Raw genomic sequence first — 14,854 nt, 5'->3', positions numbered from 1 at the left:
AAATGTCTCTTGGGTTCATCCATTGCCATTTCCTTCTGCCACTGGCCCTCTTTCATGCCCTTGTTTGCCCAAACTTTTATGACTTGACTAACTTCTTAGTTGGACTGCCAGCCTCTTCTTTCTTCCTTTATATCACCCTATACTGGTGCCCAATTTCTCTTTCTGAAACTATTCATTTCTTATTCAGCCAACACTTATTAGTACCTGCTATGACCAAGGAACAATTAGGTGCTGGGGATATGGCAGAAATAGGAGAGATATATTCCATGCTCTTCTTTCATTTGGGAAACCAGTTTAAACAATGTGATTATATGAGTCATTATTTAGTTATAGCTGCATGGCTGTATGACCTTGAGTATGTTGTGTAGCCTTTCTGCCCCTATTTCGTTATCTATAGGATGGGGATAATAGTTCCTACACCACAGAGTCGTTGTGCTGATTAGATGAAGTAACATAGTAAGTGCTTACTTAAATGTAAGCTAGAGTCCCCACTCCTTTGCTTAGTGTTCAGAGCCACCTGTTGACTTGAATAGCTTTATCTGGAGCTGCCTTCCCTACCCATATCATCCTTCGTCCTTTAGACAGACAGCCTCTCTGATATCTCTCTCTCTTTTTTATTTATTTATTTTTGGCTGTGTTGGGTCTTCGTTGCAGTGCAATGAGCTTTCTCTAGTTGCAGCGGGCGGGGGCTACTCTTCAGTGTGGTGCCTGGGCTTTTCCTTGCCATGCTTCTCTTGTTGCAGAGCTCGGGCTCTAGGCACAGGTCTGAGTAGTTGTGGCACGCGGGCTCAGTAGTTGAGGCTTGTGGGCTCTAGAGCGCAGGCTCAGTAGTTGTAGTGCACGGGCTTAGTTGCTTCGTGGCATGTGGGATCTTCCCGGACCAGGGCTCGAACCCGTGTCCCCTGCATTGGCAGGTGGATTCTTAACCACTGCGCCACCAGGGAAGTCCCTCTCTGTTATCCCTTGACTGTGATCACTTCTGCCCACCCTGTGTTTGCTCTTGCTTTGATCTCTGGCAATATGCACTCCATTCCCCACCTGGATTCTTCCTGTCATTCAGGGATCACTACAAGTTTCATCTTTTCATAGTCTTTCTTATATGACCAGTGCCACCAATCCTAGGGTTCTTAATGTCTATGATCTTCAGTCTTCTGTTTGACATGTGGGTGTCATGGTAATCGAATGAGATTTTAAACTGCTAATGTTATTATACCTGCTACATCTTTCTTGCATACCTTGCACAGTGTTGGGCATATAGTTAACATGTAGTACATCTTTATTAAAATGATGATTAATTAAACATGTCTTATTTTCTCATTTATAGAATGTATAGTACACTCCTGGCTCATAGAAAACTACATATAAGAAATTTTGCTGCTGAAAGCTTTACTTTTTTGATGAGAAAGGTTAGTTTGATCATTTATGTGTTTATTGCTCATTAATCCTCAAGAATCTGATGAACGGAAGCAGATATCTTTTATAGTATAGTTAGTTATTATGGACTAATATTTTTTATATAAAGAGAAACCTGTTACTGTTTTGAGTTTATCTCACCATAAGGTGGTTTTTGCTCACTAATGTGAAATAATTGGGGTTACTCTTTTATTCTTACTTAGTGTATATATATATTCTCTAATTCAAGTCAGTCTATGCATGAACAGTGAGATTAACAGAAATTTTTATAAAAATTTCCTGGAAGGGACTGATTGTATAGTGTCATTTGTGTTTGTTTTTAGTAGAGTTTTTGTAATAAAACAAAAACATTGCTATTAAATTTCTTTTATACTCATAAAATATAAGCATACTATTTACTTTAAAAGATAGAATGTTGCCTTAGGTAGTTTTTCTTGGTACATACCTTCATATTATACCAATGAATTAATCACTCTTGTGTGTGACATTACAAGTGATAATATACTCTTGCAGCAGTTTGAAATCATTGCAAGTGTCACTATTCCTTTTAGAATTTTTATCCTAATTATGTTTAAATATGAATCTTTAGAATAGCAAATAATAATTATTCATTAGGATATGTTTATGTTGTAAATATAGTTTTCCACTTGCATTTTGTGTTTTAGGTTTCTGATAAAAATGCACTTTTCAATTTAATGTTTCTTGATCTTGATGAACATCCGGAAAAAGTAGAAGGAGTTGGACAGTTGCTCTTTGAAATGTGCAAAGGAGTTAGAAATATGTTTCACTCCTGTACAGAGACAGTAAGTAACTGGGAGGAGTTCCTTGAATCTATGTGAAAGGGATTAAAAGAAAATAGATAAGATTTACACAGATAGCATGGAGAGAGGATTGCCTAGAATAAATAGAAAACATTCAATGGGGCACATTAGGGCTTTAAAAAACAGTGCTTACCTACTGTAGGCCCTGGGTCATTAGGTATTTTTCATTTAAAAAACAATCACTGCTGGGGCTTCCGTGGTGGTCCAGTGGTTAAGACTCTGAGCTTCCACCACAGGGGGCACGGGTTTAATCCCTGGTTGGGGAACTAAGATCTCACTTGCCATGCAGCACAGCCAAAAAATCAATCCGTCAATCAAAAAATTTAAAAAATCACTGCTCTCTTCATCCTGGGTGCTAGAAGGTGACATAAATTGATCGATGGGGGGCGGGGGATATTGTGTGATAAAATTCCCCATCCTAGTTTGGAAATTCTTTTGGGACATGTAGTTAACCACCAGAGCTGCCATATCCTTGATTATCCTGGATCGGATTTTAAGGTAGCTTGAGCAGAGTGGGGAATAATCAGAGAGGGAAATACCAATGTAATACTTGAGAATAAGAGTGTGCATGTTCATTTTCATGATTCTTGGATTCCCACAGGCAGTGAAGCTAATTTTACAAAAGCTAGGACCAGTTACTGAAACAGAAACTCAACTTCCATGGACTTTAGTTGGAGAAACACTCAAAAACATGGTCAAATCCACAGCGTTCTACATCTACAAGGAACATTTTGGTATATTTTTTGAATGTTTGCAAGTGAGTTCTGATTTTTAAGTATTTGTATGTAATTAGGAGTCTAAGAGTTAATTGTTGTTCTTAATTAAGCAGATCACACCTGGATATTATATTTTATAATTGTTGTCATCATATTTGTATATACTTACTAGGATTTTCCTTACCTCTATCCCCTGTACTATTTTTACTTGCTTTGATATCTTGAGATGCAGTAGAGCATAGTGGTTAAGAGCACAGGCTTTGGAGCCAGAGTCCTCTGTTTGAATCCTGGCTTTGTCACTTACTGCTAGTGTGCCTTGGGAAAATGTAAGCCTCTGGTCCTCAGTTTTTTCATCTGGGAAATGGGGATAATAGTATTCCCTGCCAGTGAGGATTATGAGGAAATACTCATAAAGAACTTACAACAGTGCGTTCAGAAATGTTAGTGGTTATCATTAGTGACTCCCAGTAAATGTGTCTTTTTCTTTCACAGAAAAAGAATGTGAAAATTTGAACTGCTTCACACAATATTTTCATTATTAAATTAACAGATGAGTTTGATCTTTGGTAGTTATTCTTTCTTGTAAATTCTTCATTTGCAGGCATCACTCCTGGATCTACATACAAAAGTAACCAAGACTAACTGTGGGGAAAGTTCTGAACAGTTTAAAAGGTTGTTAGAAACATATCTGATACTTGTAAAACATGGAAATGGATCAAAGATAACCAACCCTGTTGACGTTTGTAAAGTGAGTTCCCAACTTAATTTGCTTAGAGCCTATTCATTAGAAGCTGATTGCTAAGTGTGCGTTGTTTTTCCTTTTATTTTACAGGTGTTGTCTCAAACATTACAAATAGCCCATCTCTCCAGATCTTGCCGGGCGACCCTCTTGGATGTAATTTCTGCTTTGATCCTAGGTGAAAATATTTCCTTGCCAGTGACACTCATCAAAGAAACCATAGAAAAAGTAATTTACTTTTGCAAATATTAACTGAGTAGTTAATACTATGTTTAGCGTTGAGTAAGCCTTCTGGGGAATATAAATGAAGCTTGGGAAAGGCTCTGTCTTCAGGGAATTTATAATCTTGTTAAGGAGATGTGAATCGCGTGCTTTAATGGAAATAAGCAAAACAAAATGTGATAAAAGCTAAATCTGTTCAGCAAATATTCACCAAACAAATATTTACTTAACCAAGTTCAGGCTATGGACTAGATATTGTAGAGTGGACACTTTTATTTTATTTATTTATTTATTTTTGCCTGTGATTTTTTTTTTAATTAATATTTTTAAAAAATTTATTTATTTTTATTTTTGCCTGCGTTGGGTCTTCGTTATGGTGCGCAGGCTTTCTCTAGTTATGGCGAGCAGGGACTACTCTTCGTTGTGGTGCGCGGGCTTCTCATTGCAGTGGCTTCTCTCGTTGCTGAGCAGGGGCTCTAGGCACACGGGCTTCAGTAGTTGAGGCTCACGGGCTCTAGAGCTCAGGCTCAGTAGTTGTGGCGCACGGGCTTAGTTGCTCTGCAGCACATGGGATCTTCCCAGACCAGGGTTTGAACCCATGTCCCCTGCATTGGCAGGCGGATTCTTAACCACCACACCACCAGGGAAGTCCTGCCTGTGATTTTTTATTGTTAGGGAAGTGGGGCCCTGGGAGTATGTAGTTAAAATCTGTTGAATCAATCTATTTATGTCACGTCGAAACATAAAGGTTAATTCTGTCTGGGGTTGAGGGACAGAGAAAGCTTTTCAAAGGACTAATATTTTGGATAGTCGTTGAAGGTTAAATAGCAGTCTGCCAGTCAGAGAAGGTGTTAAAAACTCTAGGAGAGAGAATGGCAAAAATGTGTTCAAAAATCTATGTTGCTGGGCACATGGACACATGAAGTATGATGTATATCAGCAAGGCTTTGCTTGCCTTTGAAAAGTTAGGTTGGATTTTATCCTCCAAGTAGTGGAGGGCCCTGGAAAAATGTTAAGCAGGGAAATGATTTAGTGAGATTAGAAGATGAATTGGAGGGAAGTGGAATTGAAAATAGATCAGTTAGGTTCTTCCTAGCTTCATGTAGCGCAACAGTATAAAGTTTAGAGGAAGGTGTAAAGTCGTGCTACTTGCCCTTTTGTAATTCTCTGTAGCTGGGAAAGAATGGAGCAGCTCTTAGGCAAAGCCCTGGGTAATCACTAGAAACAGCCCTTCGCATTTGTAAGTCTCTTTGGAGAAGGCCGAGCACTTAGAATACTGGTTGAAGTGTGCCCACCATACCTTTACTCTAGTAGCTTCTTTCCCGAGGAGGAAGGCCCAGTGCCTGTGTCTCACACCTGGTGTGTCCATCTGCACAGTGGCAAATTCAACAATCCAGTTCTCTTTGCCTTCCATGACTATTTTAACTTGTATCAAGCATCCCACACTTCCTGCTTGCAAGTTAGAGGATCTTGAAGGTTTCGGATGTTTTTATTTTCAGGAATGGGAAAGTACTCTCTTTGTATTTACATTACTATTCTTTGCCTGTGGTCCACAGATTTTTGAGAGCAGATTTGAAAGATGCTTAATTTTGGGTTTTTCGGAAGTCATGTTTGCTATGAAGCAGTTTGAGCAGGTGAGTGAGATATTAAGTCTTGGATTTGTTTTGTTTTAAATCTGTCACGATAAAATAATCAATTTAAAAATCCTGTGATTTTGTTTTTTGAAAGGAATAGAATAAGTATTTGATGTTTTAGTTCATGTATTTTTTTTAAAGCAATTATATTCCAGTTCTAGGTCGTATGTGAAACTTTATTCCACATGCTAAGCATTTTAAATGATACTAGGTAACCAATTTGTTTTTCTAATAATCTTTTAGGAAGTTATAGAACAATGTGATAAATTTGAAAAAAAAATGGCTTAAGGAACTTAAACTGTGAATTTGAAGCATAGAAAATAGCTTCTGAAACAGTTTGCATAGGAGGAGGGTTATGAATTTATTTCATTGCTACCTGATAGAATGAGGTAGAAATCTTTCTCATCAAATCCTGAGTTTATTTTATCCTTGCCCCTCACCCTCATCAAACATTTGCCACTCCTTCCAACTGGTGATTCTGCAGTACACTTCATGGAAATCTCTGTATCTCTTCTCTCATTTTTCCCTTTAGTCTGTAATAATGTATATTTTCATTTGTCTCAGAAAAATACTTCTTTATACATGTCCTAGCCCTGTTGCTTCCTGCCCAGTGAGGGCTCTTTATTTCTCTCAGGTTTTCTTAGCAGCTGCCTCTTTTCTGTCTCCCCTGTTCCCTGTGGTCTTTTTTTTAAAAACTTATTTTTATCAGAGTACTCTATGTATGTTGTTTAAAAGGTTGCACAGGGCTAAAAGGCACTCATTTCACTCCCACTCCCATCTTCCTCACCAGGAACAAGCACATCTAATGATTTTTAGCTATTTTTTCCTAGTATTTACTTTATATTTTTAAATCATCTGAACATACTGCTTTTCCTTGACTCATTAGTTTTAGTCCTCATCTGTAGGCTTCCTCCTGGGTAGGTGGATTTCTAGTTCTTTTACGCTTCTCATCTGCTCAACAGAGTTACATTATAAATTTTGGTTGAATTCATATTCATCAAACACTTAATCCCTATAATCAAGGAGTATTTTATAATTACATTTCCGTTTTTGTATATCCTTTCGTTTTTCCTGAAGTTACCAATTGCCTCATTCTTTAGTAACTTGAAATTGCTGGTGGGTCTGCCAGCAGCATCACAGAATGCCTTTCACGCAGCAAACGGGCAGAATTTTGGCAGCTCTTTGCTTTTCTCTTTTCTTTTTAGGAGACGTTCCTCCTAGAGCCGTTCAAGTCTGAACATGTTGCTTTCTCTGCCCACTGCACAGATGTCATACTAGGACTTGCCTCTCTCCTGTTTCCTGGATCCCGTGTCTTTCTCTTATTGTAGTTTCCCCTCTTATTTTGATGAAACACATTCTCCAGAGGTTCCTGAGAAAGGGTGAATGGAAGTAAAATTTTGAGATTTAGTGCATCTGTAAGTGTCTTTATTCTCTCCTCAAACTACATCACCAGTACGCTGGGTACAGCATTCTAGATGCTGTCGTTTTCCCTCAGTTTTTCAGGCATTGCTCCATTGTCTTCTGGCCTCCACCGTTCCTTTGCAGAGGTCTGATGTCATTACGATTCCTGAGCCTTTATTTATGATCTCTTTTTTCTCTGTGGAAGTGTTAGAATCTTCTCTTCATTAGGTGTTCTGAAATTTATATCTGTTGTTAATAAGTGTGATTTTCTTTCTTATTTTTAGCTTTTTCTACCCAGCTTTCTCTTGTATATTGAGAATTGCTTCCTGACTGATGACGCTGCAGTCAAAGATGAAGCTCTGGCCATTTTGGCCAAACTCATTCTGAACAAAGCAGCACCTCCCACCACTGGCTCCATGGCGATTGAGAAGTACCCTCTGCTTTTCTCAGAACAGACAGTGGGGTAAGTTCTAAGTCTCTATTCTGTGTATTCTTGGTAGGATTACCCATTTAAAAATAATGCATTCAGAATACTGTAAAAACTGAAGATCTACATGTATTAACTGGAAAGATGTCCGTGATACATTGTTATGTGAAAAAAGCAAGTTGTAGGACTTCCCTGGTGGCACAGTGGTTAAGAATCCGCCTGCCAATGCAGGGGACACAGGTTCGAGCCCTGGTCCGGGAAGATCCCACATGCCGTGGAACAACTAAGCCCGTGCACCACAACTACTGAGCCTGCTCTCTAGAGCTCGCAAGCCACATCTACTGAGCCCACATGCCACAACTACTGAAGCCCGCATGCCTAGAGCCCGCGCTCTGCAACAAGAGAAGCCTGCGCACCGCAACGAAGAGTAGCCCCTGCTTGCCGCAGCTAGAGAAAGCCTGCACACGGCAACAAAGACCCAATGCAGCCAAAGATAGATAGATAAATAAATTTAAAAAAATAAATAAACCAAGTTGTAGAAGAGTACATGATCCCATTTTGCAAAGTTAAAACCAAAAGTATATATAAGCATAGGAACACGTGTGAAAGGATACAGAAACAGGTTATTTAACTTCAAGAGCGTGGTAAGTGAAAGAAAGAAGTCACTATTAATTTTCTTAACCTTTTATTTTAAAACAATTGTATATTCATGTGTGGTTATAAGAAATAGGACAGAGAGTTTCCATATATGTTTCACTTAGTTTCCCCCAGTGGCAACATCTTATTTGGCTTGGCCAAAAAGTTCGTTCGGGTTTTTCCGCATGATTACGGAAAAACCTGAATGAACTTTTTGGCCAACCCAATACAAAAGCTTAGTGCAATATCACAACCAGATAATTGACATTGGTACAATCCACCAACCTTATTCAGATTTACCAGTTTTACATCACTCATCTCTGTGTTTGCATGTATATGGATATGTAGTTCTGTGCAATTTTATCTCATGTCTATTCACAACTACCACCAAAGTCAAGATACAGAGCTGTACCATCACTGCAAGGATCTCTTGTGCTACTTTTTAATAGCCACACTCACCCTGCCACTCCCCACTCCATCCCTAACTCCTGGCAACCACTAATCTTATTCTCCATTTTTACAATTTTGTCATTTCAAGAATATTATATAAATTATGCAGTACAGCTTTTGAGATTGGCTTTTTCACTCAACACAGTTCCCTTGAGACCCATCTAAGTTGTTGTGTGCATCAGTTATCCATTCCTTTTTATGTTGAGCGTCTTTGTGTGCTATTCCCGAGTAGTATTCCATGGTAATGGATGTAGCAGTCTGTTTAAACATACACTTGTTGAAAGGAATAACTAGATCATTCCTAGTTTTTGGCTATTATGAATAAAGCTGTTATAAACATTCATGTACACAGCTTTCCATTTCTCTGAGATAAATGCCCCAAAGTGGACTTATTGGGTTATAGGGTAAGGGCATGTTCAGTTTTGGGGTTTTTGTTTTTGTTTTGGAGTTTTTTGTTGTTGTTGTAGTTTTGTTTGTTGCTTCGTTTTATTTTTCATGTTCAGTTTTATAAGAAACTGCCAGATGGTTTTCCAGAGTGACTGTGCCCTTTTACGTTCCCAGCAGCAGCATGAGTGATCCAGTTTCTCTGCATCCTCACCAGTATTTGTTATTTTCAGTTTTTTGTTTTTGCCGGTCTGATAGGATATAGTGATATCTATCTCACTGTGGTTTTAATTTGCATTTTCCTAATGGCTAAGGATGTTGAACATCTTTTCATGTGCTTATTTTCCATCTGCATATCATCTTTACTGAAATACCTGTTCATTTCCTTGGCCCATTTTCTAATTTGATTGTTTCTTTGCTGTTGAGTTTTGAGAGTGCTTTATATATTCTAATACAAGTCCTTTTGTCTGCTTCGTGATGGTGCAAATATTTTCTCCCAGTCTGTAGCTTGTCTTCCTTTGCTTAACAAGATTTTTCACTGATCAGGTTTTTAAATTTTGATGAGATCCAATGTATCAACTTTTCCTCTTATGGATAATGCTTTTGATGTCAAGTCTAAGAACTGTTTGCCTAACTATAGGTCCCAAGTATTTTCTCCTATTTTTTTTAAGTTTTATCATTTTATGTTTTACATTTAAGTCCATGATCCATTTTGAGTTAATTTTTATATAAGGTGTGAAGTTTGGGTCAAGTTTCCTTTTTTGCCTCTGAATGTCCACTGCTGTGGCAACATTTGTTGAAAAGGCTGTTCTTCCTCATTGAGCTGCTTTTGCTTTTGTGTCAAAAATCAGCTGGGCATAAATGTATGGGACTGTTTCTAGCTCTCTATTCTGTTTCATTGATCTATGTGTCTGTCCTCCTCTAATGCCACAATCTTGTTACTATAGCGTAAAATAAATCTGGAAATCTTATAAAAAATCCTTTCACTGTATTCTTCTTTTTCAAGATTGTTTCATCTATTCCTGGTCCTTTGCCCTTTTGTATAAATTTTAGAAGAAACTTGTCTATATCTACAAAAAAAACCCACCTTGCTGGGATTTGTTTTGAATTGCATTAAGTCTATAGGTCAATTTGGGGAGAATTGACAACCCCCTAAAGAGACACAAAACTGTTATCTTTGTTTATGACAAGAGGATGGTAAAGAGAAGAAAGAAGTGACTATTAGCTTTTAGATTATAAACCTTTGCATTGTTTGAATTGTTAAAAGGTCTGTGGATTACTTTCTCAATTTCATTAAAAACAGTACATACTCTCTGGAAGTCGAAACAAAGTTTATGTAAATATTTGAGAGGATTCTGCTTACTATTTTTCAAATAGTTGAGTGGGTGTGCCTCTAGAAATTATAGATCAGGAAACCAATTCCCTTATCATTCCTAATAAATGTAAGCATATTAACTTAAGATGAGTGCCACAGGTTCTGTATTTCTTTGTCTAAGAAAACTTCCATCACCCTGTAGCATAATACGTGAATGGTCACCTTTGTCTGAATATTCCTGATCACACTCCATCCACTCATCTCACAGATTTATTGTGAGAATAAAAGGAGATAATAGATGTGAAAAGACTCTTGGGAAGATAAATTTATTCTGTCTTAGGTATTTATAGATATTTATTGTATTAGACACTGTTCTAGGCACTGGGATATAATAAAGAAGAAGGTTTCTTCTTTGGGGGAGATGACAGTCTTGGGTGGACAGGCATGTGAGGCAGATAAACAAACAAGTTAATTTTAGATTGTGATAAAAAGAAAAATAAAACAGGGCTTTGAGACAGAGTAGATAGAGAGGCAGCCCTACTCCTGTCTAGAAAGGGGACCTTTGGTCCGATTGTAATGGTGGAAGGATCCAACCTGGCAAAGAAAGGCTGGGTGAAAGGCTTTCCAGGCAGAGGGAAGCGTTCCTACAAAGGCTCTGGGATGGGAATAAGCCCAGTGTGTTTGAGGAACAAAAGGAAAGCCTGTGTGGGTAAAGAGCATTGAGTAAGGAGGAGGGAGGAAGTGAGTGAAGGAGGAGAGGGTCGTATCACCCAAGGCCTTACAGGATGAGGTGAGTATGGATTTTATTGGAGGAGCTCATTGGCAGGTGTGACAAAGCAGGGGAATGACATGGCAACTAATGACTCATCTTTTTAAAGCATCTCAATATTTTATTTGTAAGATTTTTTCCGATTATTGAGTCATGGCTAATACTAGAAAGACTGTATATCAAGGTACAGTGACTTTTAGAAATTACCAGTCAAATTCACTTAGTTATCTCTCATAATTTCCAAACATTCAGTATCCTGATAAGTATGAAACAAAAGAGAATGCAACTTTTTTGGTTAACTTTAATGATTAACAGGTATAGGAATAAAAACCTGATATTCTACTTCTATTCTGTAATAAGTTAACCAAACTGGACATGGAGGATTAATTATAAAAACAGATCAATTTACTTATTGTTTCTGTGACTTTTCTTTCCACTGGATTTCTGTCTTTTAAGTAGGACTGAGGTATAGTTCATTGGCAAAAATAGAGGCAAACAAGAATACCGCCAAAGTAACAGATACGTAAAATTGAATGTCATATTAGAAAATAATGTTGGGTAACCACTTATCAGATTAAAGCCTCAGAGAAAGTTACTTCTTGCTTTTTTTTTGGCCGCATGGCATGCGGGATCTTAGTTCCCCAGCCAGGGATTGAACCCGCGCTCCCTACAGTGGAAGAGTGGAGTCTTAACAACTGGACCCCCAGGGAAGTCCAAAAGTTACTTCTAAGTCACAATCATTTTAGTGACATTTGTCAAATTCACTGTGATTCCTTTGCAACATCATTCTACACATTTGTGAAGCAGTAAAATTCATGTCAGAAAGGAAAGGGGGGATGGAGGAAGTCAGTTCATGCCAATAAATTACCTCTCCAGTTCTTAAACACATGTCCATCAGCACAAAATTCAGAAATAATACCTAAAACTGGAAGAGAGTTGCTTTAAGTTATGAAGCAAGTTAAAATAGAAAATAGAAGAAAATAGAACCAATGGGGTTGAAAAAATCTGTCACTGAAAAATCAGTAAATGAGTCACTTTTGTTTAGTTATTTGTATTCAACTGTCACCACCAGTTCCTTCCTTCCCACTAATGCTCCATGCATGGAAAGGAACCAATTTTATTTCAAACTTCAGAGGGCTAGAGCGATTATATCCTCTCTCATTTTAAATATTTGTTTATCTTTTCTTCCTTCAGATCCAGTATAAGGCAGAAGAAGACCAGATCCAAGGGAGGAAAGGAACAGATCTCAGTATTAGATCATCTTTTATCTATAATTCAGTTACCCCCAAATAGAGAGAGTACTTACCTTTCATGCTCTTGGGCGGCCCTTGTCGTGTTACCTCATATTAGGTGAGAAAATCAACTGTGTTTAATTGTGAAAGGTGTTTTAGCAAGCTGATGAAAACATTTATTAGCCATTTTTTGCCATTTCATGAAAAAGCCATTGAATGCTAGTTTGAGCATTTCCCTTTTTGTCCCCACTTCTTGGACAGACCCCTGGAGAAAGAGAAGGTGATACCCCTCGTCACCTGCTTCATAGAGTCACTCTTCATGGCTGTCGACAGAGGGAGCTTTGGAAAAGGTCAGTTACAATCGGCATTTGTTCTCTTGTCTGTCGTTTCTGGCACACCCAGGGTAACTGTAAACACATGGATACCAGAGAATAGTACTGCCGTTGTCTTGTGTTCTGGCAGAACCCCCTGTATGTAAGTAGGGAAAACGAGGCTGAGATGGAGGCGTTACCCTTGTACCTCATAATATGGTGGCAAAGTCAGGACAGCTTGAACATTTGCTGAGTCCAAAGGTGTAGTAGTAGAAGGCTTCCATGGTCAAAGAAATCAGACTCAACTTCAAGTCCCAGCTTGTGTCTTGTTCCTGTCTTCCACGCCCAGTCTAGCCCTGGTACACACTTGTGCTCTAGGCATTTGCTTACCTAGAGCCAGACACTTTCTTGTATGTCCCTCTGGCTACCATTGCACAGGTGTCCCTTCTGCCTGGAGTCCTTTCTAGGTCTTTCATCATTTGGTGAACTCGTACTTAGCTTTCAAAACTCAGCTCAGGGCTTCCCTGGTGGTGCAGTGGTTAAGAATCCGCCTGCCAATGCAGGGGACACGGGTTCGAGCCCTGGTCCAGGAAGATCCCACACGCCGCGGAGCAACTAAGCCCGTGTGCCACAACTACTGAGCCTGTGCTCTAGAGCCCACGAGCCACAACTACTGAAGCCTGCGTGCCTAGAGCCCATGCTCCGCAATAAGAGAAGCCACCACAATGAGAAGCCTGCGCACTGCAACAGAGAGTAGCCCTCGCTCGCTGCAACTAGAGAAAGCCCGCGCGCAGCAACAAAGACCCAGTGCAGCCAAAAATAAATAAAATTTAAAAAAAAAAAAAAACTCGGCTCAAACACAGTACCTCGAGAAAGGTCTTTATGACTCATCCAGGCAGACGTAGACTGCCCTGCCCCAAACACCATTTCCTGTTGTATACTTGTCCAACTCCCCCAACTAGCTGAGAACAGCAATTTAAAAGTAGGTATTTTGATCAAAATAAGATTAATAAAAAAATTTTGCTACAAAAAGAAGCAAATAATAGTAGGTATTTTGTTTTATTCTAGCATGGTATTTTTTTTCCTAACACATGTGTATAGTAGTCATTCATTTAAATATTAATTGCTAGGTTCTATGTTAGATACCAAGCAGACATGTTAGAGAATAAAGTAGACCTGCCCTATTTCCAGTGCTCAGTAGCCACATGTGGCGAATGGCTACCATATTGGATTGTGAGGACATTTGGCAGAAGTATAGGGCCTTTCTACCACTGCAGAAAGGAAGTTCTGCTGGATAGCCCTTTTCTAACTAGAGCAGGTATTGGCAAAATATTTGTGTAAAGGACAATACAGTAAATATTTTAGCTTTTGTGGGCCACATTCAGTCTTCAGTCTTTGTGGCATATTCTGTTTGTTTGTTTGTTGTTTTAAACAACCCTTTAAAAATGTGAAAAGCATTCTTAGTTTGCCGGCCATATAACAACAGACTACCCGCAAGTTTGTGGGCCATAGTTTGCCAACCTCTGGTCTAGGAGTAAATGATTATCTAATTAATATAAATTGAGTCCGTTACACGTAGTAGCCATTGGATATGTGATTTCTTATAAATTGGAGTCATAAAATCAACATGAGTTTTACACAAAGATAATTTCTTAGCTTTTGAAAAGTCTAAGTCTATTCTCAAAAGTTCTGATTTTGATAATACCAGTTGGTAGAACCATTGAATTTTCTCCTCATCTCAGTTGAAGGGAACATACATTTTTATTCTCTATTTCTGAATATATTTTTCTCTTAAGAAAGTTAAAATATAAGACTTGGAACCGCTTTTCAGTTCCTTTCTGTTATATTCTGACATTTGACAGATAATCCTTTAGAAGGTACAGATTCACTTTAAGAACTCTGTATAAATACCAAGTGGTAGGTAAAATGAGATGTCTATAGTTATTGTGTCAAAGAAATAATGTGTTTTCTCCTGTTTTTCTGCCTTAAGGAAACTTATTTGTTCTTTGTCAAGCTGTAAATACTCTGCTAAGTTTGGAAGAATCTTCTGAACTTCTTCATCTGGTTTCTGTGGAACGTGTGAAGAATTTAGTATTGTGAGTAAACATATCTTACATTCAGCTTAATAATGAATGAAATATAAAGGCTTCTGTGTTGGCAAAATCTTGGATCTAATTTTTACCTGAGTTGTATTCCCATAGGAAATTTATTATTGATTTAAATCCTCCAGTTAAAATAAGAACATTTTTGGATACAGTCTTTAAATACAGATTCATCTTTGTGAAAGGGTATTTTACTGTGTATGTAAATGAGTGTTGCAGAGTGAAGTGGGTGCATAATGCTGGTCACATGACATGGCACCATGGCTCCAACATACACGTTTC

At 38.3% G+C, this 14,854-nt stretch overlaps 1 protein-coding gene across 1 annotated transcript in view; it reads left to right on the top strand.

The window, feature by feature from the left end:
• The window catches only part of UTP20 (UTP20 small subunit processome component), a 94,026-nt gene that overhangs the window by 5,920 nt on the left and 73,252 nt on the right, over positions 1–14,854 (top strand). The window contains exons 6-15 of the mRNA XM_060164551.1: positions 1,325–1,406; positions 2,079–2,216; positions 2,836–2,991; positions 3,552–3,698; positions 3,783–3,917; positions 5,468–5,545; positions 7,231–7,409; positions 12,122–12,277; positions 12,421–12,509; positions 14,461–14,566. Coding sequence (XP_060020534.1) covers positions 1,325–1,406; positions 2,079–2,216; positions 2,836–2,991; positions 3,552–3,698; positions 3,783–3,917; positions 5,468–5,545; positions 7,231–7,409; positions 12,122–12,277; positions 12,421–12,509; positions 14,461–14,566 — 1,266 coding nt within the window. The remainder of the gene's footprint in view (positions 1–1,324; positions 1,407–2,078; positions 2,217–2,835; positions 2,992–3,551; positions 3,699–3,782; positions 3,918–5,467; positions 5,546–7,230; positions 7,410–12,121; positions 12,278–12,420; positions 12,510–14,460; positions 14,567–14,854) is intronic.

Source organism: Lagenorhynchus albirostris, chromosome 11, assembly GCF_949774975.1.
Source record: "Lagenorhynchus albirostris chromosome 11, mLagAlb1.1, whole genome shotgun sequence".
NCBI classification, from domain to species: Eukaryota; Metazoa; Chordata; class Mammalia; order Artiodactyla; family Delphinidae; genus Lagenorhynchus; species Lagenorhynchus albirostris.
Note: the sequence above shows the minus strand (reverse complement) of the source record. Positions and strands in the feature narration are given on the sequence as shown.